The 26,078-nt window shown below is 36.7% G+C and overlaps 1 protein-coding gene across 9 annotated transcripts in view; it reads right to left on the reverse strand.

The window, feature by feature from the left end:
• Positions 1–26,078, reverse strand: part of RALYL (RALY RNA binding protein like) — a 359,319-nt gene that overhangs the window by 42,483 nt on the left and 290,758 nt on the right. For all 9 annotated transcript variants that reach the window (XM_072327245.1, XM_072327247.1, XM_072327241.1 and 6 more), the window contains one exon: positions 12,983–13,015. In XM_072327245.1, coding sequence (XP_072183346.1) covers positions 12,983–13,015 — 33 coding nt within the window. The remainder of the gene's footprint in view (positions 1–12,982; positions 13,016–26,078) is intronic.

Below are 26,078 nucleotides of genomic sequence, written 5' to 3' on the forward strand. Positions count from 1 at the left end.
AGGGACAGAGCCAGAGGAGGACAAGAAATAATAGATAAGTATTTTGGACTCGTTTCCATTTTGCAGTTATGAGGGCAAATAGGAATGGTTAAAAACAAAAAAAGTACCTCCTAAATCCCTGATCTCTCACCTCAAACTGTCTGACAACTGGATGTAACCTACTGTTTGCATTTACCTATGGTCATAACAGTTTTGTTATCGTAAGTTCATACTGATTGTATTCAGTGAAAAAAGGCAAGGTAACATTTTTGTATGTTTTCCATTTATTTATCTATTTTCCATGAGGTGGAGAAGTATGGAATCAGATATTAATAACATAGAAAAAGAATATGATACCGTAAATGGAGATATTTTTCCAGCAAAACTGAAAAGCTTTGGGGAAATCTTTGTCCAGAGTGATATGTTTTGCCCAAATACAACAGATACACATAAAAAAGTTTGATATACAGATGACATACAGAATTTCATTTCCAGTGTCCATTAAACAATCTTTCTGCAGGCAGTCAGCAAAATCTGCAATACAATCAGGCCTTTTTTTTTTTTTTTCTCCTTCTTATTCATACTTTGTTTGGGCTTATCCTCTCCTCCAAACTATTTTCCTAGTGAAATGTATATTGAGGAAACTCCTGAATTTATTCTCCAATCTGAATTAGAGGCAAAATTTGAGTAAATATTCAAATCTACCTATGAACAGTCAGATAATTTACTTAGAAAATTCCCTGTAAAGGATTAAATAAAGCTTGTGTAGTACATGATAAAAAAAACCATTAAGATTAATATTCAGACTCTGGGGAATCATCTAATCTGGGGAGTGATTTATGGCAGCAAAATAGGCATGAATGATTCAGGACATTCACAGCAAAATTTAGCCCAAATTGTTTCCTGTACAGATAGGCATCAGAATTACACCCAACAAAACCTACTTTAGCTGCAGGGAAAGACCACGCTTAACATGCCTGATGATATTTAGAATAATAATAATAATAATAATATTTTAGAAAATATTGTATTGTGGGTTTTCTACAGAAAGAAGCATAAATAAATCTACTTAATGTCTCCCTGTCCTTTCTTCTCCTGCTGTTAAACTATTTTCTGTCATCTAAAGCAATCTCCAATTACTTATGTTTCTCATGGGAACATATTCTACTAAGGTAATGAAAAAGCTTTCCATTGTGAAGTGGCCTACCGTTTCCCAAGGTGCCCTTTAATTGTGCCAATTGACTGGGAAATTCTTGATGTCCATATGGCAGAGTAATGAGTCCCACCTCTTAAAAATGCATTTCAGATTCAGTGTATTCAAGGTACTACTGTCAGACAGTGCACAAGTGATTGATTATCCAATTTATTAGCAATATTGTATACATTGCACGAGTATGGTGTGACAAATACAGAAGACTGTCATTGACAGGTGTAGGAATAAGTGATGGGTTTAGGCTTTGAAGTGCTTCTACACCATTTCACTGAACAGCAGATTGATAAATTAAAATCACATTGGTAACACTGGAGCTGAAAGACTAACTGCTTAAGACTACAAAAACAGATCCCTGGAAACTTTATGTACTCTCCAGGGAAGTAGTCTTAGAAGCACTGAATGAAACAGAAAGGCACAGTTCACAAAAGATTAATCAATTTCAATATGACAGTGTCAGAGTTTATGTAAAGAAAAAAGTGCTTCTTGAAAACTGTAACTTACTCTTCTTTCTCCTCTCTCCCTTTCTTAAAAATGTGGGAAATGCATATGATAAAAAGGATTTTCCTTAAATGAGCAGCAGGGACTCAGTCCCAGCCTTTACAGAGATGAGTGGAAGGGCAGCTGTGGAACTGACTGTATGTTCTGGTTTCAGCTGGAACAGATCTGACTTTATTATACGGTTTGGTGCAATGTTGTGTTTTGGCTTTAGTAGAAAAACCAGTGCTGGTTAACACTGATATTTTAGTTGTTGAGCAGTGCTGCACAGAGCCAGAAATGTTTCAGTGCCTCATACTGACCTCCCAGCAAAAGGAGGGAGGACATAGAACCAGGACAGCTGACCTAACCTGGCCAAATGTAATCCATACCATATTACATTGTGAAAAAATCATGGGAAGTTGGCCAGGGGGGAATCTCTGCTCAGGGACTGGCTGGAAAACAGTTGCAGGTGGTTAGTAACTGCATTGTGCAACATTTGTTTTGTGAGTATATATATAATTACTATTATTTTTCCTTTCCTGTCATGCTAAATAGTTTTAATTTCAGCCCATGAGTTCTACTTTATTTCCTCCCACTCCACCCCCAGTTCTCTCCACAAACCCTCTGGAAGTTGGGAACAAGTAGAAGGTTGGTTCTGTCAGGTTGTGTGCTTGCTTAAATAACAGCCCAACTTACTTTATATCATCTAGCCCAGTGCTAACTATATGAACTGCACTTCCCTTGGATTCTGACAAATCCACGCCTAATAATGCTTCAGTGCTCTGGAAAGGCATGTCCGTTCACTTTCCATATATACAGAGAAAAAAACACCAAGATTTCTTTACTGTAAGTGAATAAATAAGTCAGAAACTAAGTAATTTCTAAAATAACAGGAGAGAGACCGTTTGATTTGCATAAGAGAATTAAAACATCTCCAGTTTCAATTCCCTCACAGTTAATCCATAATAAAGTTGCTGAAATTAAAGGATAAGATATAATTCTTTGTCTTAAATACACATATGGAATTTTTCCAGTTTATTTCTTCTCACAACAGAGAGAGGTTTTCTTAATCCCAAGTAACTCACTGAGGTGTATCACATGGTAAAACAACCTGATGACCCTGATGACTTCCAACATGGTATTAGTATTGTCATTACTGTATGCAACTTTTGACATGTACTAGAACTCCTGATTTCTTATCACACAGATATGACCAGGGAGTGACATTCAGTTGAAAAGTTTCTACCTTTTTTTTTTTTTTTTTTTTTTTTTAATCTGCAAAGAGACATAGCTTGAGGCTAGTTAAAAGACCTTATACCTCTTAGACAAATCTATATGATTTTTTTGCATGTTCTAACATCTCAGTTGATATTGGAGGCTGGCCCCTTAGCTTCTACAACTTGCCTTAGGCAAGCTCAGACATCTCCTGCAGTTTGAATTGGGCTGTCTGCAATGGGCAAGTTTTGTTAGCTCATTACTGTCTGTCAAGAGTGTAATATTTATGTTTACACAAGATGAATGTGATATTCAATGACCATAACATGAGAATTTAAAATGGATTGTAATCCACCTTGAGTAGAATATACACAAGTTCTTCTTCAGTCTTATCAACTTTGGCAAAAATGATTCTATGTATATAAAAATTAAAAGTGAGACTCTTGTTTAAAATACATTAATCACCTGTAAGATACAGTAATTATCTTAGCTACTAGACTATTGCTTGTACATCCTTTTGTTCTTTTCCATAAAGATTAATTTCATAACAGTTCAGAAGGCAAGGAGACCACTTCACAAGAGAGGGCTCAAGAAGTTTTATGTTTCTGTTGTTGCCATATTCTTTCCCCATATCATGTGGTCACTGTCTCTGAGTTGAGTGGCTCATCCTAACCCATCAGGTTAGGGCTGTGTTTGCACCAGTATGCATGAGTACTAGTAAACATTTATAGAATGTTTCATTTTGAGTACTTTATCACTCTGTGATATATACATTAGAAGATAACTACAGAAACAAGTTTTAGGCTATTTTGGTTTTACATAGTCTATTGAATTAAGCAGCCATAGCAATTTAGTAATCAGAATTGCCTCGAGCATCTCTTCCCAAAACACAGGACTGTGAAGGAATTGAAATTGTTAACATCTCTCTCTATCTCCTCCTTCTTGATCTTGTAAGACTCCTTTCACAATTTTTGCCTTCTCCCAGCAAAAACACATTACCATTATTCACCCTTATATGACTTACATGACTGGAATGTTATTTTTCTATGAATGCTCTACACAGCAAGACAGTTTTATAGCCTATAAAATATCAGCCAGAACATGAAATACAACTAACTACTGACATATAGACAAGGTCTGCTTGAAACCAAATGGTATTTGATTCCAGGTTTAAAGTATAATCATGATTAATATGTGTGTGTGTATGTGGATAAAAAGATTACTTCTGTAAAGAAACGAAGTCTTTTTCAATACTTCTCAAGCAAGTACTTCCACAATGATATGTGAACACTTTGGCACAACAGTGCTATAAAAGCTACACTAACAGTCTACAGTTTTGCCTCACTAATTTCACAGCCTCAGAATATATAATTTGTATATCCTGGTGTACCTCATTGACTCCAAGAAAAGGACAGCTCTGCAGGAAGAATTATGTTACTTGAGAAATGCTTCACATTTCCTCTTGTGTGTATTGATTTTAATTTCCATAAGTGTTCACTATTTTCAAGTAGTCAACAAACATTTCATAGGAAAAATGTGGTCTGAAAATTGGTAATCATTCATTTTGACTACTTGCTGTTCAGAGTGTTCCTGAAGATCCATCAGTTATTTCTGTCCCTTGATTTAGGCGACAATAGAATAAATGAGGACATATCCAGTAGGTAAATGATCCAGTTGGCAAATGATTGCATTTGATAAAATTTGAAATTTAATATGACTTAGAAATACTTTCTAACGTCTATCTGGTTAGTTATGAAAATATTTTACACATCTACTATGGGACAAGAGCTGATTCAGCCACCCAACCTTACCCATGAGAGGACTCCTAGACCAAAGTGTGAATTCAGAAAAGGTGCTTTTTGTATTTCATTAGTGGCAATTGAAAAGAAAAGTCAGTAACTCTAGAATCATATAATTGTTTGAGTTGGAGGGGACCATAAAAGATCATCTGGTCCAACTGCCCCACAATGAACAGGGAAACCTACAGCTCCATCATGCTTCTCAGACTCCTGTCCAGTCTGACCTTTAATATCTCTAAGAACAAGGCATCCACCATGTCCCTGGGCAACCTGTTCCAGTGCCTTCCCACCCCTACAATGAAAAAAACATTTTTTTCTCATATCCAGTCTAAGTCTCTCCTATTTCAGTTTAAAACCATTTCCCTTTGTCCTATCTCAACAGAAAAACAATGACAACAAAACCACTAACTTCAGATTTGTGGGAAATGGATTTATGGTTTTTAAATTAATAAAGATGATTTAATATTATCTACATAATCACTACAATGGCAACATAAATTGCCACTTTCTGTGACTCTTCTCTGACTTTTCTACTTCAAATTTAAGACACTCACTTCAGCGTTAAATTTTACTGCAATATGGGATTGTAAAGAAGTTGTTTTTATTGACCAAGACTGATCTTTGCATGAACTTGGAACCAAAATGGAATACTTTTCTAGCAAAAGTGATTAATTAAAAGTCTTAGCAATAAATCTCACAGAACAGTTATGTTAAGACACAATATAATGTAACTTCTATTTATTTATTGTGTAAAAGCAGTAGAATTCTTACAACCTGTGTGTACTAATGGGAAAACATGTGGTTGGTGTCAGCAGATCTGCATTTTGGTCCAAAGAATGATAAAAATTATAAGAAGCCACCCTGACTTTGTGAAAAAATAACCCCAAAACTAAATGAATAACTGCAAAATGCTTATGAAGTTCACTTTATAGTTAAAACTAAAGCAAAATAATAAATAAATAAATAAATAAATAAAAACCAAAATAGCCAAAATCATTTTCCTCGTTCTTAAAGTAAAGAGCAGTTTGGATGAAGCAGAGGCTATTGAATAAGAACGTAAATACTCTAAATGTAGTCCTCCTTTTCAAACTATGGTGTGTAAAGGCATTTAGTAATGTTGATACAAAGTCATCTGTAAATGATGTCTGATTTGCCTCAACTTTCAGATTAAGCTAAATTTTATCAGATGATTTATCTTTCAAACTGAAATTTTGCCTGGCTTTTATTTCAAATGAAGAGTACACTACAGCACACTAATGCATGATGAACACTGCAATATGGCAATATCTGATTAATCATTTCTTAGTGTCATACTCAAGGCCACTGACAGAATAACACTAAAGACAACACCTCCTAGCTTGAAGCTTAGTAACATTTTAAAAACACTAACAATTAGGAGAGGGAAGTGTGATCTACAGTTTCTTCTGAGTTAGTAATGTTTCTCTCTGAGGTACTTCTTTCTGCACTCCCTCTCTAAGGAAGATTCATGCCCTGGAGTGGGCCATTCTCCTGATCTCTGAGGAGAATCAGAGATTAAAAGTATCACTGTGCACTGTCGTGTACAACAGCTTACAAGCCTTTCCTGTCTATTCACAGAGCTAAAAGACACTTCTAGGAGGTGTCTGGTCCAGCTTCCTGTTCAAAGCATAATGACATCCAGAGCTACACAAGAGACTTGCCTATCTGAGATTAGAAAACTTCAGTTGATGGAGACTCAACAGCCTTTCTAGATGACATCTTCAATTTCTTCTACCATCAACTCTGTTGATATAGCTATCTTTAATCAAGTTATAAAAGTGCAACACAGATACCTGAGAAATAGGAAGGGATAGTACTATGATAAATAACCCAGACCACTCTCCAAACACTGATTTAGTAGTCTGTAGGCTAGTGACTGATCTTTGGGCAAAAACCTACAACAGTGAGTTTGAAGTAAATAATGCTGTTTCATGTAGTGATTACATACTCAGAAAATATAGTCCTTCCTTCTTCCACCTTCCATTTTAAGTTATTTGTCTCCCTTTTTTCTTTTGTGTTGTCCTTTCCCCAATAATTTCCTCTCCATTCTCACATTCCTCCACTTCTGTCTTAATCTGTCTATCTATCTATCTATCTATCTATCTATCTATCTATCTATCTATCTATTCACTTATTTATTCCTCCAGAATGTTTTGACCCCCTCACCACCCTTCAGAAGCATTCTCTTATCCATAATTTTTGCCCCATTAGAAAGGGAAAATGCCATGACACAGTTGAGACTATGGTTATTTAATATTGAGGTACTAATATTACTCTAAATTAATGAGCTCAATAGGTATTGTTTTTCTAGAAATAGTAATGGAAGGGTAGTATTGGATGACAGAAATAGCAGAAACTAAACAAAAAGAAAAGCAAATAGAATAACCAGAAGAGAAAAAGGTGATCTCATGCTCTATTGCCATCATCAATTATGAACCCCTTTGTTACTGATTATTATAGTCAGAGAGGTAAAAAGGAATTTATTAGGGTGCGTATTTGTTATGTTTATTGCTAATAAAAGTTAATGGAATTAGGAAAAGACTTTTTTCTCCCCATATATATTAGTATAATTTTGATGTGATATATATTTCTTTGCGTGTGTGAAAATGGAAATACGGTAGAATGAAAAATATTGGGAAAACAGAGGAACAAAAAAATAATCATTTAGATTACAGACGAGTAGAAAAATACATAATCTGGGATCTTTAAATACCGAACAATAATACAAAACCACCAGGTGCAGTAAATAGAAAAAAATATTATCTGTTACTGTGACTTCAAAATCTATTCCTCAGAAATATCTTCAAGAAAAAAGAAACAAATAATCAACTTTTTTTATACACTTATAAAACAGTGATAATTCATCTAGTGTTTCAGAGGAAATGTTTATAGAAAAACCTGATCTTTATGGCTTTTGGTAAACTGATGAACGATAATCATATCAATAATGCTGCTTGAAGAGGCATTCAGCATCTTCCATATAAATATCCCTAGCTTTCCATGTAAGCTATTGCCCCTAAATCATTGTTTTCTCTCTGGGGACTACCTGGGCAGTCTCACCACATGTAAAGCCCCTGTAGTCTCCTAACTCCTGCTGATGGCCAAAGTTTAAATGAATCTTCAAGTGCGTGCAGCTCTCCCATGTTTTTCAATCCTGAATACCTAGACTACATGAGAATGACAGTTAGAAATTATTTTCAGGTTGGCAGTGTTACTGGTTTCACATTAACAGTGCAAAATGATTCCACTATCTCTCCTTTCCTCTTTTTCACTCCACTGAAGGAAAATAATTTCCTAGTTATCTTTCTTCAAAAACCAGATGGGAACAGTAGGAATAGTGTCTGCTCCTTCAGCTGGTGCTATCTGATAATCAGAATGAGAAGCATTATTGGTATTTGTTGTACAAGAGCTACAGAATGTGGGTATGTTCTGCTTTGTGCCTTATAAACTAGTGTCTGAAAAGAAGCCCAGATTATGAGCTGAAAGAATCTGTATGTTATGGAAGTGGATCGATTAATTCATAACAGTGGGAATTTGGTTTTAACCAGGCATTTAATTTTAATGTTGTCACTTCTCCATAGTAAGAACCTTCAAAAAGATGTCTGAATTCAGGACTTTTTACAGACTTTCTGCAAAACATCCTTATTGAACAGAAACCCTCAAACAGAAAGTATGGGAAACAAATTTCAGCTCTTAGATATTTCTCAGAATAATTCTGCAAGAAGAAAATTATAGAATTTTTTTTTATGCATTTCGGGAGTGTTTCATAAAGCTCAGCACATTTACGTTCCTTCATATGTTCTAGAAATACTTCTGACTCAAACGGTATTTTGATTAGGCTGTGATTTGAAAATACAAAGCCATGACTATTCTGTATTTTCTATAAACATATACTGTCTAGAAACAGGATCTTGGTGAGGAAGGAAGTAGTTCATTCAGAACAGTAGTGGATTTACTGAGAATGTGAAAAAATGCAGCAATTAGTGCCAGTTGTACCCCTCTTATTTCTTACAAGACAACCATTCATCTTGTAATAAATGCATACAACGCATTAATTTCACACACATCCCTCTCTGGGCTTTCCTCCTAAATTTATAATGTTTACAGCAACTAGTCAATCTTGAAAATAAAAGTCAGATTTTTGCATTGTATTTTCTTAAACATGCACACAAAACAAAGAGATTGAATCTCAGCTGAGAGCCAGATGTATAAAACACATGTATTTTCAAAGCCCATCACAGTGAAGAGCTATCACCTGCTTACCAAGAAGTAATCCCATTCTCTGCATCGGATATAGATGAATCTAAGCTCTTACTAGCCTCAGAAAAATCAGCTCTGTTTCTTGCTCTCTTTGTCTCTTCTGAATTCAGCAATGTGCAACATACTACTAAATGACACTGAGAAAAAGGACAAATGTTTTTTAAAAGTTTGAAGAACTTATGGAGCAGGGCCTCCTGCTCTGGGTGTCCCGGCTGGAGGAGGAGGTGGCTCCTTCTGAGGGCCTGGCTAACCTCAGGCATTACTGATACACCCATCTCTTGCACAGTGAATAATGGAGCACTGCTGTGGTGGTTTCACATTTGTAAGGAGCTAAGGAGCTAAGCTCTACCATGCTGTTTTTTTCACTTGCTCTCCTTAAAAGGCCAAAGGGGAAAATATGAAAAACAAACCCTGGTATGTTGAGATAAGTGAGATTCTTCAACAGTTACTGTCACAGGTAAAACAAATCCAGTGTATGGAGAATAATGTAATTTAATGTCAACTACGAGCAGACTAAAGCAGTGAGAACTAAAAACAAACCCAGAACATCTTCCTTCCCATCCATTTTCTCCCTCTGAGTGGAGCAGGGGAGTGGAAAATTGAGGTTGTGGTCAGTTAATCTCTGCTTCTTCTTCATGGTCATTCTGCTTTTGCTCCACGTGAGGTTGCTCCCAGAGATGCTGTCCTTCTCAAACTGATCCCACGTGGCCTGCCCACAGAGTACAGCTCTCCCAGCACTGCTCCAATGTGGCTCCATACCATGGGGCCCACCCTTCAGGAGCACACTGCTCCACACTGTCCTCATAGGCGCAGCTCCCCCAGCCCTCCTGCCCTACCATGGGCTGCTCTCCATGGGCTGCAGCTCTGGCCTGGGACTGCATCTGAGGGGGTATCCATGGGCTGCAGCTCCTTCAGCCACTTTTGCTACTGCCCCATGGACTCTTCCATGGGCATGCAAGAACATCTGTTTTACCTGTTACCTGTGGGCTGAAGGAAGACAGCCTGCTTTGCCATGGGCCTCCCCTGGGCTGTGGGAGCTCCTGCTCTGGACCTGGAGCACCTCCTGCCATCCTTCCGCACTGATCTTGTTGCATGAAGGGCTGTTCTCACACACTCCTCTCTCCCAGCTGCTGTTGTGCAGCAGTTTTTGCCGTTTCCTGAAAAGGGTCTCTTTTGGAACAGCTTCTCATAGAGGCCACCCTTGCAGCCCCCCCACTAACACAACCTTGCCATGTGAACAAAATACCCTGCTATATCTTTTTGCATAAAAAGAAGGATAAATGCTATTTCCTTTTCTGAGGGAGTACAGGGGATGTTTCCTCCCAGATTTTGAGAGACTAACCACAGCACTGAGAGTGGGGTCTGCTTGTGTCAATCACTATCTGCTTTCTGAGAAAGAATAAGCAATGTGTTGTTTTAAGAATCACTTTTTCCTTGTGGGATATCTTTCTGGAAAGCTGTAGCTCAGTACACACATTGAGTGCTCAAGCAAAGCGTGACAGGCTCAAGCTCTTTGACTGCCCCACTTCATGTTCCCTTCCTCTACCTAAAGAATTAAAACAGAAAAGCACCAGAAAGCCATTATCTTCGACATGGCAAAATGAAAAAGGATAATTAGCTCCTACAGGCAGTATAATGAAAATGTGGAAACAAATCTCTGTTGCAGAAGGAAAATAAATTAAAGGCTAGCTTGAAGGACCAAGTAATCTGTAGAAACTAGAGGTAATTTAATCTGTTGCTTTTACCAGTTCTGGCTTCAAGAGGTGTTAAGGGCACCCATGTGTTAGACTAACCAAGTCTTCGTCAGTGTTCTTTTTTGGGAGCAGTGTATTTTAAAGGATAGATTGTTGCAGCTATCAGTCTAGTTAAAACCTCAGACACAGGTCTCAGCCTGAGAGCTCATCCCCTGAATAAGTGAATCCTCATATTACTGTGGGACTAGTAGGAACATCTCCCTTAGTATCAAGGAGGTGGATGTTTGCCTATGCCCCTCCTCAGAGCACAATGTTCTTGCTTCTGTCAAAAAAACAAACACCAAAACTCTTCTTTTAGGTGAATGAAATGTAGCAGAGAAAGGAAAAAGTAGGAAAGAGGTGGTGTCCAATTTTTACATTTTCAATCATTATCACTATGAACTTGAAAAAATAATTCAAGTACATTACAGCCAAACTTCTGGCAGGTTCTGGGAAGAGGCTGAATCTGTTTGCTTAAGTTAGATTTCCTGGGAGGAGTCAAGCTTGTCAGTAAAGTTGCATACGACTATGGGCAGGTAACGTGCATTTACACCATGGCCACCACTCTTCTCATCTGGACATGAAGTCAAACAAAATTGCAAGCAAAGTTCTTCAAATCATGGCATGAGCTACAAACATAGAATTTATTATTTTATGATAGCTGCTGTTTAGGTGAATTGCTACTACTAGCATAGGCATTGCATTTTATTTGCTTGCTGGTATTTATTTATTTTTCAGTTTTATCTGCTCTTCAGCCACAATGACATGAAACTTCTTTTTTTTAATCTTAAAGTTGAGGTTTTCAGGTAATCATTTCATTACAATAGCGTAAGTATAAAAAAAATATATTAAAATAGTATAGTAAATAGTACAGAATATGGCACATATATAGTAAATAGTATAGAATAGTATCAAAGTTGCAAAGTGGAATAGCAGGAAGTAATAATGAAAGTTATTAAATCTGGTAATGAATATGGGCATTTCAAAACAAGAGCACCTCCCTGGCTCCCACTCTCTTGTGCCTCTGCTCCCTCCATTTGATTAACATTTCACTTATTTTTCAGCAGTTTTTTTTTAGTTTTTTGTTTGTTTGTTTTTTCCTGTAGAAAGTAGAAATGGTAATTAATTAAATTAAAATGTACTCAAACAAGCCAAAGTTACTTTATGCTAAAAAACCTGAAGCATATCCCAATCTTGCTCACACTGATTTGTTGAGTTTCTATGTTCTTAACTGATATACTGTGCTTGCTATTTCTAATTTACACTTCAAAACCTGAAGTAGTTTTTCAGTCTGCAGTTAATGCATTTACTTGGAAGCTACTGATAGTTATTTGGTAGAATTAACCCTTACTTGGCTAATTTGCACTGGGAAATTTGATCTACAGTTAATGTTTTTGGTAGCATGAAATATATGGTGTTGTGAACTGAGACAAATGAGAATGACAAGAAAAAAAGAATATACAGTTCTGAAGAAAAATGAAATGGGAATGAAAATGTTAGGAAACTGTGGAAAGTTTTGTAAGAAAGAAGCTAAACAAAAAACAGTGCATAGGAAGTAAACTTTAAACTCCAAAGTAGAACACAGATACCTAATTATAATCTCTCTCTATATAATATAACATACAATATCTATTATATTGTATATATATAAGGACTAAATTTTAGAAAATTATATATATATATATATATATATAATTCAAAATGCATCATTTTTAAAAGTAAGCTTTTAGAAGGATAAGTTAATCATTTTAACAGAGACTAAATAACTTCACATGGATGTCTATGAAGACAATAGCTGCAATAGGTATATAATTGTAAATATGATCTATAATAAGGCTAAAACATATTTTTCTAAGTCACAAATTGGATGTTTTTTTCTGTTACCAAGTTGTCACTAAAGCTTTATTTTAAAAGAAACTATCAGTTCTTCAATCATCGGCCTAGAGAAGTGATATAGAGAATATATGACTGAAAGATCAGTGAAAACAAAATAATAAAACAGCTACTTTTTGATGCAATGTTTAATTCTTAAATCTTTATATATATATATATATATTTATATATTTATATATATATATTTAGTCAGTAGAAGCAAAATATACATTCTAGTAATATTTGGAAGAAAGATACCTACAGCTGCTGTCTTTATAGAGTGATATCAACTTTTCATGAGCTTAGGTATAGTAAATAACTGAAATGTTGATAAGAGATGTTTATGCTTGATATTATCCCATACATTATACTGTATGATAGTTGAATATATAAATAATAAGCATATTCCTACTTACCCAACTGACAGAAAAGGTTCCTTTGATTCAAGTCTGTCAAGCAAATAACATGTGTTTAATACATAAATATTAATTCAATCTTAGAACATTCATATGATTAATCTAAAATGAATACTCTCAATATGAAATTCATCTGGGGATGAATGCACAATCTGAAAACCATAGAAGGGCCTGAGACATTATTCCAGGAGCTTTAGTTGAAGGGAGCCTCATTTATTTGACTGAAGTTTGGTTTAGCAGTCATTTATGAAGCAGCATATCTGAACCCTGTAAACCTCAATGATTTGGATGATTTGTGTAGCCTAGATTAAGCTAATAGAGGAGCTTTTTCCTGCTTAATGGCAATGTTTCAGGAAAGATAATGCATCTTTTTTGTTTGTTTGTTTGTTTGTTTTTAAACTTTAGACATAAAATTTAATGTAACTTTAAATACTTTCCTAATTTTCCTTGTTTGATGGCTTTCATATCCATTTTGTTTGCTTTTTTATATCTTCTGTTTCTACAACATGCTCACTTCTTCATTCTGAGAAATTGTAGCAGATCTTCCACAACCGACTTTGCACTGGAGCTGAATGTTTCCAGTTCGTTAAACACAGAATCATGCACAGTTCCAAAAAATGTTGTAAAAAATGTCACTCTCAAATGTCCTGCCATTGCTGCTGTCTCTGTGAGGAGCTGCACCACTGTGAACTGTCAGGCGGCTATTCTACAGGTAGTTTCCTACCAACCAGGATGAATTTAAAAATCCTCATCTACACTCTATTCTTGCTCCAATATTTCAAACTAGAAGTAATGCCACCTATTTATTTCCATGGAAGCTACAACAGATACCAAAGAACACAATACACTATTTGATAGAGCAGAGCTACAAAACACAATTTCTCTACATAGTCACCTCCACTAGCTATGCATTTTTACTAGTGACAGAAAGAGCCTGCATGCAGCATTCATAAAAATCTGTACCAGTGGAGATGACCCACTGTTTCACAGCTACTATGAGGGCATCAGTGCTATGAAACTGTTGCCCCTGCTGTCCGTCCATCATAGATCCAAACAGATGGAAGTTAGAAGGCACGAATTCTGGTCTATGAGGTGAGTGTGTTACGACAGTCCAGCCAAGACTGGCAGTGTGCTCCACAGTCTTCAAACTGCCATGGAACCTGACATTCAAGCACTGGAATGGCCTGCCCAGGGAGTTGGTGGAGTTGCCGTCCCTGGCAGTGTTTAAGAGGTATCTGGATGAGGTGCTATGAGATATGGTTTAGTGGCTTGTGGTAGTAACGGTAATGGGAGGATGGTTGGACTAGATGATCTTGTAGGTCCTTTCCTGCCTTGTGATTCTATGATTCTATGTTATTGTGTTGTAAGAGAAAGGTTGTCACCTTCTCTGGTGTGACTTTGAAACTCTGAGCTTTCAGCTTAGTCGGCATTATGATGTAGAGGTCAGAACTGATGGTTTGTTTGGGTTCCAGGAGATCCAGAAGGATCACCCCTTTCCTGTCCCAAAAGATAGTGCTCATTACTTTACTCACTGAGAGATGTGCCTTGAGCTTTTTCTTTGGTGAGTAATTCACAGTTGCTTCTGTATGGACTTCTGTGATGACTCCAGATCATAGTGGTGACACTGTCTTGTCGTCATTAGTGATGAGATACAAGAAACTATCAACTTGAGCCTTGTATTGCTTCAATAAGTCCTGACAGACTTGCATATGATGTTCTTTCTGTTCCTGTGTGTTTATCACTGTATTTTTGAAAGGATTATAAGACTATGTCATTTATTTATTTATTTATTTATTTTTCTGGAGTTATATTCCACATAGAAGTTAAAGATTAGAAGAGGGATCACTGTTGATCATTACTAGAAGCACAATGGAAGCCCAAAGATGGATCTGCTTGCACTCTCTCCATGGTTCTCCAGAGCAGCCCCATGGCTGATGTAAATGCTTTCCATCCCAGGCTGCTGTGCTGTGCATCAAACTCTCAAAGCACCAAGATAATGCTTAGTCTGACATCTCCCATGCATAAGCATTATTCCAGAGAGCAATAAAATGACAGGACACTTCACATGGGTATGTCAGTCCTTTTCCTGCAAGGTCTACACCAGCCTCAAATCCAGCTAGTGTTATGCTTTTGTTTTATTTTTCTCCTATTTTTTTCCTTCTTAATGTAATGAGCCAATCCTGTAAATTATCCAGGGTTTGGTTAAAGAGATTATCTATGAGCAAAATGAGCAGAAATGAAAAGCTTAGTAACATTTTTGCAGACATCACAGCATAGAAACTGTGTAATGAAATGAGACCTGGCACCGTTATGATGAAGGATATTTTGCTGGATTTTACTTTTATATTGAAAGCATGTGATAGAATGCCCTGTGGACAAAATACTGCAATTAAAAATCTATTTGAAATCCATTCTCAAGATGGAATTCAATTTGATTTAAATAGTGTTGCCCTGAGTTTGACCCCTCTCTAGTATTTTCTACTAAATGGTTTTAGATAATTTGCTTCATTACTTTAAATTAGTTCAAGTGTTTCTCATAGTAAAGGAATACAATTATCTGTTGCTCTTTTATTTAAATTGCTAATTCAGTATATGACAAATTAATATAAAAGTTTTTAAACTGCAACACCATATAAAATAACAAGCTATATCATTTTTACAAATGCCATTTATAAATAACTTTTATAGATATTTTACTTTCTTTTCAAGCCTGCGGTATACTGAATTCTCTTGAGTTCTGATGAAATTTCACATAATTAAATGCAGTTTCTCAAAAAGAGTGGTACTGATAAGCACTGAGAAGTGCTGTCATGTACCTCCAGGAAAAATATTTAAAACTGAATTTATTTATTTATTTATTCATTTATTTCTGGGGGAAAAAAAGGTATTGAGTATGCAAGAAATACTGAGGTGGGCAGTAAACAAAGGGAATAATATTATGATTGTGTAGGAATGTAAAAGAAGCTGCACTGATCAGGAGTTTCCATTCTTTTCTGAAATAGTTTTCCCACTATAAAATTTTGGTTTGTCCAAGGCGATATATCAGTTTGAAACACTGAAAAGCATGTTGACTGGGAGCACAAATGGGTCATAGAAGACGGAGGTTGTTGTTCCTTTTGATTCTGAGTTCAGTTTTATGAAAAGTCTAACACTGTAATCTACATATAATTGCAGAAGACAAAAGTATTTTTATGCCATGAAAGTTGCTCAATTAATATCAATCACTGGAACAGCATACATAATCAATTTATAACCACTGATATGTTACAATACTGTCACACTATGTGTTTAAGATAAGAACACAACAAATTTCCCACTTAGCACTTTACCACTTGCAACCAAGCTCTTGTCTTGAGACATTTTACAGGATCTAATTTTTTAAAAAAGTGTATTTGATTGTTTCCCTTGCTGCTAAGCTTGCCTATGTTAATGCTGATTATCTAAATCCCATCTTTGACATGGACTGAGCATGGAGATGAATAAAGATGGCTTCTTATAGCTCAAATCTGACCCAAGATACGTAAATCAATATTGCTTCTTGTCAAGGAATCATTGCCTCTCCTTCCCAATACTTATTTACAGGAAAAAGTAGATAACATTACTAACAATATTTGTACTGTACACAAGCAAATGGATTTTAGGCAAGTATTCTCCAAAGTAATTTATTATGAATCAATATTTTTCTAGTGGTGATAGTATAATTTCCACCTCTACAGAGCAAGTAAGAAAAATATGTGGAATATAAGTGACTTATTAGTCTTATTCTGACTTTTCAGTATAATAAAACTGTCTATCCTGAACCAAGAAGAGCAGCGGTCAGGAACAAAATTGTCTTAGACAATTCATCTTGGGTTACAACTTCAAATCAGATTTCTGAAGGAGAATAACATGAGTGTGTTGCTGATAGCATATATTGCTTTATCTGACAGTGACTACAATTGAGAGGTGGGCAGGAAGAATTAATAATTCTAACAGGAATCCAAAGAATTTCAGCCAGTACAGTGGACTGAGGGGGCACAAGGAGCTGGAAGGGGTCAGAATGAGGACAATTGAACTAAGCTGGCCAAAGGGACATTCCACAACATCTGGTATCATGCAAAAAAACTTTTAAAAATGTGAGGAGTTGGCTGGGCAGGCAGCCTCTGTTTGATGACTAAGCATCATCTGGTGGGCAGTGAGCAACTGTTTTGTGCATCACTGGTTTTGTAAATATATTATCATTACTATTATTATTTTCTTTTTTCTTTCTTTTCTGTTTTAGTAAATTGTTTTTATGTCAACCCATGAGTTCTGTATTTTTTTTCCCTGCCCAATTCTCCTCCCCATCCCAATGAGAGAGGAGAGTAAGCAAGTGATGGTATAGTGCTGAGCTGCCTGATGGATTAAACCACAAAAGAAATATTTCATGCAACTGATATACTATCCACTGAGATTGAAATAGCCATTATTGGTCCATTCTCCTTCCCTTCCCTAAAAGAAAGTGATTTTCCAATATATTTGAAGCTGTTGTGGATCTCATACATTATTTCTGGTGATGCAGATACTAAGGTTAGTCCATATAAAGCTGCATGGTTGTATCATTCTGTCTTTGTGTGCCTATGATTACTGTATGTTTCAGTCAGCACAAACGCAGTTTGCCTGAATTTAATATACTGCAAGAGTGGGATGACATTAGGCTTTTTGGAGTTTTGAAATGAAAGGAATGGAATATTTGACTTCTATTTAAAAATAAATACAAATATTGAAAATGTCACTGATTAATTTAGTCCATTCTAATTATTATCTAGGCCCATAATAAGGTAACAAGGTAATGCCAGAGCACTTTGTGCAGAAAAAGAACTTTAGGGAACTTTTAGCACGGCATACTGTCTGTGGAAACTCTCTAACCTAGCATGCTGGCAATGTGCACTGAATACCAGATCAAATATAATGGTAGCTTTCAAAGTCAGCCCAAGATAATACAGTATACATCCTTTAAAATTCTTCTATGAAATTTTATAAAATAGTTTTTTTGTTTGTTTGTTTGTTTGTTTGTTGTTTTTTGTTGTTTTTTTTTTACACATGACGGAAGTTATGTAGATCCTTAACAAAACCTGAATCATGTCACATTGATCACATTGATTATCATCCATCTAATAATCCATTTTTCAGGTTAGAACCCTCCTGGCTCTGATTGCCTTCCCCAGCTGAAAACATACTCATTTGGCGCCTTTGTTCCAATAAGCAAAGGAAACAAGCTCAAGAAGAAAAGGAACTCCATGTCACTGCTGTCAATATTAATTCACTTTTCTTATTATATGCTAATACATTTTGCAAAAATCTATACTCTCAACAAAGGAAAGAATTTTGAAAAAAATGTAGTGGTGTACTTAGCTATCTACCTTAAAGTCTTCTTTCTAACAGCTTTAATCAATGTTTGCATGAAGTTCATGTCACCTGACCCTTTTCTGCTCTGAATCAGAGTAAGAACATTCAAGTCAGTATGATCAGGTCTAAAAATGTCCAGAATTAGTTCACCATGGTGGGCTGAACAAAATAGCATTTACAGATCTAATGCACACTATTATACTGCACAGTTATTTGTAGTCACAAATGGATGGAGGTTAATGCAGGCATTGTCTTTGAAGATCCCAAGGCTAGAGGTTTAATCTTCTATTCCCTCAATGACGCTACTAACTCCTGAAAGTAGTTACTGGAAGGGCAATGTTTTGACAGTGTATGATTCATGTTTGTCATGCTGTTTCCTGGAGTAATCTCATTCTTTCAAGACCAAAAAATACAACATACAGTTTCATGCCAATAGATATAATAAATTCCTCATTTCCTAGGTTTCATAACGTATTCACACACATTTATGAATACATTTCTTATTTTTCAGTAAAATACCAAGTGTTTTTTAAAATATTCTGAGAAGAATAGTAATCACAACCTAACAAAAAAGCCTGCAATTTGTAACATATTCATTAAAAAAATAAATTTTCTTTAGAAATTATGCAGCATCTGCAGTATGTAGGTAAAAATACTGGCAAACAGGTCAATATATTTTCAAGCTGGGTACTCCTTGACTGGCACATTCACCAAAAAATAAACTTCTTGTAGGGAAATTTCACTGCTAATAGCTCACTGAATATTAATATGTCACTATTGTCCCTCTGTTCTGTAAACAGCACAGCCTTTAATGCTTTTTGTAATCTTACTCAGCAATCCAATCCATCTTCTCTTAAACTAAAATCTTTTTTTTTTTTTTTTTTTTTTTTTTTTTTTTTTTTTTTTTCTGATATGATTCTTAGGACTACAATATATTTATTATATGTTGCAGCCCCTCATTTATCCAACCTTACTTATGTATTCACAGAAATCTGAATCTGTAATGCCGTGCCATGTGTCTATGGCCGTTTCCAAACCACTTAGGCTGCACCCTTGCAGGATATCAACATTTCCCAAGCCAAACTGTGTATAAAATTCCACACAATTAAAGGAGTTACTTTACATTAGAACAAATGTCTAATCAAGAGACCACAAATTGTGTTCAAAAGCACAGCCTTCTGCATTACAGATTACTGCTCCATTTATAGAATTACTAAATTCTTAAAAATGAATAATTCTGCTATTTGTTTGCCATGTTTGCAAAGATCCTGCTCTGTTCGCTGTCAATTACAGTTTTTCACTATCAAGACTTCTCTAATGTTAAGACAATTATCAAACAACATTGGTTGCAAAATGAGATACTATTTATCTGATATCTGCCTCATCAAACCATGAATGTCGAAAAATCACCACGGTTTCTGTTTCTGATTTTTCTTTATATGATGCAGGTACTATCATTTTTCCTTTTAAGATAACAGAAGCACAGCTGAGTATCTACAGAAGGCATTATTATTATTATTATTATTTTCCTGCTAGTAAACAATGAATCAAAATTCTGTTTATTTCTTGAAACGAAAGTAAAAAGCCATGAAGTATTAAGGGGTGGAAATCTCACATATATGGCTAGGATGGAAACTGGGCTCAGAATGTCAAGATTGGATGGCTGAATGTACATTTCTGTTTGCCTGTGGGCAAAATCAGCTGTGGTCTGGATCATTTAGGAATTTACTTTCTGAGTTATCTATCAAAAATTGTTCAGTTTTATTAGCACCACAAACACTTCGATATGAAAAGAGGCTTAGTAATTTCAATGCCATCAAAAAGCAGTGAATATATTTTCAGTTCTGCTTAAGTATAAACAGTGAAAAAAACATGAAAAAGAAATAAGGTAGTTTCACAGTTAGTTACTTTTGCTATGGTATGCTGTGTCAGGTTTTAGAGAAGATAAAAAAAGGCAAGAAAGAAGATTAAAGACTGGAAAAATAAAAAAAAAAAAAGCAATAATAAGAAAACTAGCTATTCTTCTCCAAACTTGGTAAACACTGAGCATGAGTGTGATTACAGTGTCTGGGGTTTTGTGGAAGAATGCTACATCAGGCATGTGATACATATATCACAATCTGCAAGAGGACAATTACTGAGCTAGGAAAAAGGAGTGCACCTTCTCTGCAGATGTGTGCAACTAGTTGTCATTGGTTTCCTCTTACAAAGTGAAAAAATAAACTGCAAAAACACTGTAAGCCTAAGGAGTAACTTGGCAGATGGGAACAAAGGCAATATGCAGGGCTATCCTTCAAGTCAAGATCATAGTTTAAAATTTCTGATGGAGTTGAATACAAATAAATAAATTAATAAATAAATAAAAGGTGTGTGGGGGGGGAGCAATTGAAGATTTATGATACACCAATGAGAGGAGAAGGAATACCTTCATTAGAGGTAGTCCCTAAGAGGAAGTAAGAAATAGTTTTATGTACTTAACTTCTTATTGAAGTTACAACATAGCTTGGAAATAGTATGACTGAAACTATAATCCAAGATGACAAGTGTATTGAATAGAATAAGATCTCTTGATCTTTATCTGTGATTCGTCTTCATAGTTTTCATGTGTCTTACCAAGGACCTCCCCACTCTTCCCTCACTGAAGTTATTAGGTTCTGAACATTCGTGCCTGGATCACAGGACAGGGAATACTTGTGCCCCTGGCTCCCTCTCCCAACACTTTTGATCACATAGTATCATATCATAGTATCATAGTATTGTGCGAGTTGGAAGGGACCTTAGAGATCATCGAGTCCAACTCCCGGGATTCGAGCCCTCTGTGTAGCAGAGCGGCACTTCTACCCCCTGCTCCACAGGGGGGGATTCGAACCCGGGCCCCCTGGTGTTGCAAACGGGAATTCTACCGCTGCGCCACCGGAGGCACACATAGATTTGTTCACTAAACAGCTCTGTGACCAAACTGACTGCAGTTAAACTGACATCACTGAGAAACACAAAGCTATATGTATGGCCAATGGCCAATGACGCAATTGAGTACTGTGCTCAGTTTTGAGTCTGTCACTGCAGGAAAGACATTGAGGCCCTGGAGCGTGTCCAGAGAAGGGCAACACAGCTGGTCAGGGGGCTGGAATATAGGTCTTATAAGCAGTGGCTGAGGAAGCTGGAATTGTTTAGTCTGCAGAAGAGGAGGCTCTGGGGTGACCTCATTACTCTCTACAACTTCCTGAAAGGAGGTTGTGCTGAGGTGGGGGCAGGGCTCTTCTCCTGCATAACTAGCAATAGGACAAGAGGAAATGGTCTCCAGCTGCACCAGGGAGATTCAGGTTGGATATTAGGAAAAATTTATTCTCTGAAAGAGTAGTAAACTTCCTATGAGTTATGAGTATTTCAGAATAACTGATCAATTATTTTCCTGTAAAGTAGTGAATGCTTCAGATGTGATCTCTGAGAACATTATTTGAAGAAAGTAAAATACATTTTGTCAGACTAAAAATTATCTCAATTTAAACTTTAAACTTCAGTCTTTTTATCAGGAGAAACCATAAAGCAACAGTCATCTCTGATATACCCCACTGCGCTGAAACAAAATGCCTTATTTTATGAAGGATAGTAATCAAGGGCACCAAAAAGATATATTTATATAAAAAGCAGATACTTTAAATTTACTCAAAAGAGATATCAAACTGTCTAATCTCAATACAATGTGTTCATAAAAAGTATATATATTCTGTAAACATAAATTATTTTATTTTATTTTAAATCTTGTTAAAAATCCTAAAACTTAAGGCATAATCACATTTTGATGCCATTGTAAAGTATCAGAAAATAATTGATCGGGTTTATTTTCTGTTGGTTGTACTGTGCTTCTAGGTTTTTGTAAGCCAACAAATATAAATGAAACAAAAATGCAATAAGAGAAAGAATAAAGAACATTATAATAAATCTAGAACAGTACTCAATCAAGAAAGGTCCTTATGCCTGCAGTTATTTTTATTATATGCCAGTACAGCATATAGTTAATATATTGCCAACAGCACACTACAGAAAGCATTATGCAAAATACTGCAGTATTCAAAAAGAATAGTAATGTACATTTGGCACAGAACTTTTTGAGTTTATTTAATGTTTTCAAAGTGTGGAATGATCTTAAGAATCCTTCTTCCCTGGAAGAGGTGACTGTGTTCCAGTCACTCTGTCACATTTTCTCCTGAAATGAAGAATGCCCAGGAGTGCTTAGGACATCAACTGGAAATAATGGATGGCTGTGAGGATTGAAAGACCTACCACATACTACAAAAAATATCTTAATGTATCTCTGAGAAATGGACAACAAGTAGAGAAAGGCTGTAAGAAATGCTTTAAGTCTCTGGTATGAAAAAATCTGCAAACCTAAAGAATATACAAGATGTGCAGCATAATCTAAGCAGTTTTGTGATGGGTATTATAAAAATAAAATGTACTGAGGAAACTGACACAGTATTTTTGTCAAAAACAAACAAACAAACAAAAAAGCAACCCTCAAACTGATATTAAAAGCATAATCATGAGCTGTAAATAAAAGGATATCTCTTTCCAGTATATTAAAACTAGACTTCTGAATAAACTAATTTCCTCCACAGGCCAAGAGACTTACTCAATTGTGAAGTAAAGGTTGTTTAATATGCCTAATTAGTAGCATGTTAAATCAAGCATGCTGAATGCACATTTCAATTGCATTATATGGAGAAGTGGATGGGAATGGGAAATGACTGTGCATTTTAATGCCACTCAAAGAGAACTGAACCATAAAGCCCGAAACTTCAGAAAGCACCTTCTAAAGAGCATGACCTCCCGAGGCACCTTTGCCAGGGCTACAGATGGGTAGTACCATGGGAACCCAACAAGCGCAAGGTGAAGATTAGGTCAGCTGAAGCAACATGAAACAAGTTCACTCAGTATTTCCTTCCATTAAATTCATTCCATTCCTTGTCTCATTCCAGGGAGGCCTCAGATTGGTGGACATCTGGCTCAAAGACCTCATGACCACGCAGCAATGGGAATATGGGGAGGAGCAGATCTTGAATAACTCTTCATTGGGCCTTCAAGATGTGGCTCAGAAGCAAGACCTGTTTTGCTTATATGACTTTATGGGGAAGCTTGGAGTGTGGCATAGGAGAGGGGGAACTTACTATGTTCAAAAACTCCCAGACAAGTCTTTGAAAGCTTTGCTAAATTGTGTTGAGCAAGGAGAGTGAATAGACACTCCTACAGTGCTCAGTAATGTATGTTCCCATTTTACTTCCAAATCCTAGTTCCCTGCTTCCCTACTACATTATACGAGCATTAATTCACTCTCTGTGGGGGTTGTTCTTGGCACACAAACTAGTTTTTTCAGCAAGCAGACTTGGATGTAATTTGGGACAGCTCCCAGATCCCTCCAAATAGTACTAGTGACACCACATTAGATTTGGCTCCATGTACCCAACTCAGTCTCCAGCAGCTCTCTCTTCTAACCTCATACACCACATGTCTGCAGCAGCCACACACATTTTCAAGCCTCTACAGCTCTCAGACCATGTATGTAGGCCATGTAGAGACGTACTTAGGGGTTCTGGTAGATGAGAAGCTGGACATGAACTGGTAATGCACACTTGCAGCCCAGAAGACCAATTGTGTTCTGGGCTGCATTAAAACAGGGGTGGCCATCAGGGAGAGGGAGGTGATTTTCCTACTCTACTCAGCTCTTGTGAGGCCCCAGCTGGAGTACTGTGTCCAGGCCTGGAGCCCCCAGTACAGGAAGAAGCTCTTAGGGCGGGTCAGAGGAGGACTACAAAGATGATCAGAGGGCTGGAGCACCTCTCCTATGAAATATGAGGAAGAATTTTTAAACACAGAGGGTGGTGATGCACTGGAACAGGTTGCCCAAGGATGTTGTGGATTCCCCATCCCTGGATGCATTCAAGGCCAGGCTGGATGTGGTTCTGGGCAGCCTGGTCTGGTGACTGGTTACTGCCCATAGCAGGGGAGCTGAAGCTAGATGATCATTGTGGTCCTTTTCAACACAGGCCATTCTATGATTCTATGGTATGATTCTATTACTTAGCACCTTGTAAAAACGGCGGAGAAACAAAATGAAAAATAAAATGGCTTAAACAATATTTTATGATGAAATGACATGGAATACCAATGCATTTGATTATTTATTTATTTTAATTCTACACTGGCATATTGAAGCATATATTGAGGAAGAAATGAGTAAGTGGACTTCCATATCATGACGCAGAACTGCTTAGTGAAATACTGTTCAAAACACCAGAAAAATTAGATAGACATAGTCTGCTTATTTACCATAAGACAATATTATTCAATATGCCAGCATCTTTAATCTTCACCTTTAGTTTTAAAGATATGAAGATTGGCCAGAAAATTTAACTACTGCTTAAGGCTAGACCCAAATAACAAGCTGTAAATTAATTTTGAGATGCAAATTTGTTTGGCTTCAGGATTTCCACAGAAGAGTTTTGCTAAAAATGGAAATTCAGAGCAATTTTGTACCTTCTGGGATTTAGTTTCCTCCTCATGTACCAAACAGCAGTGCTAAACAGGAGGAGCACTGCTGGAGGTCACAATTATGTTAGATTTAAGCAGATTCCTGAGCACTATCCTAAGCATGTATGTAGTTTTGTTCAGAGAGTTAAAGTTAATAATGGGGTTAACATTTTTCTAAAGCAAAACCCGCACTTTTCTGTTGAGTACTAGAAAATGATAATATCAGCCTGCTGAAACACTGCTTTGATCCTACACCTGCATTCCTGGACAGCATCTCTGTATTTCCACCAGGTCACCTGTTGCTACTGCCGCCTCTTTTTTACATCTTTTAATTTTCAAAAGTTTCTTGCTCATCCATGCAGACCATCCCTCTTTTTACAAGGCCTGTCTCTTGTGGGATTATTCCAGGCAGGCCTGGAACATAAAAAGAATTATAAGTGAAATAAAAAGAAAGGAGAATTTGGGTATGCGAATGAGGCTATGAAAACATCAAAGAGGAAATGATAGACTTGTATGTAATGCATCCAATTCATACAGCTGAAAAATTAGTGAGTCTGACATTTAGATTCATATTAAAGTTTATGTATGTGAGATTGAATGAAACTCTTCCCACAGAGGTTATAAAACTAGAAAGGATGGAAAGATGATTTAGTTTCTGAATTGAAGCACAGACAAATGTCCCAGTACCACTTTCAACAGAAGTAGATCAAGGTCCTGGGTTGTGGCAATTCCCACTATCAATAAGAGCTGGGGGATGAAAAGATTGAGTGCAGCCCTGCTGAAAAGGACCTAGGGGTACCGGAGGATGGGAATCTGGACATGAGCCAGCAGGGTGTGCAGCACAGAAAGCCAGTCATATCCTGAGTTGTATCAAAAGAAGTATGGACAGCTGGTCAAGGGAGGTGATCCTGCTCCTCTACTCTGCTCTGGTAAGGCGTCACCTGGAGTTCTGTATCCAGATGTGGAGTCCTCAGTACAGACTCATAGACCTGGATTGCATCCAGAAGAGGGCAACAAAAACGATTCAAGGTATGGAACACCTCTCCTACAAGGACAGGCTGGGAAAGTTGGGGCTGTTCAGCCTGGAGAAGAGAAGGCTGTGAGGTGACCTGAGAGTGGCCATCCAGTATCTGAAGGGGAGCTACAGGAAAGAAGGGGACAGACTTTTTAGGAGGTTTTGTGGTAATGGAACAATGGAAAA

Source organism: Excalfactoria chinensis, chromosome 2 (assembly GCF_039878825.1).
Source record: "Excalfactoria chinensis isolate bCotChi1 chromosome 2, bCotChi1.hap2, whole genome shotgun sequence".
In the NCBI taxonomy this organism is placed as follows: Eukaryota; Metazoa; Chordata; class Aves; order Galliformes; family Phasianidae; genus Excalfactoria; species Excalfactoria chinensis.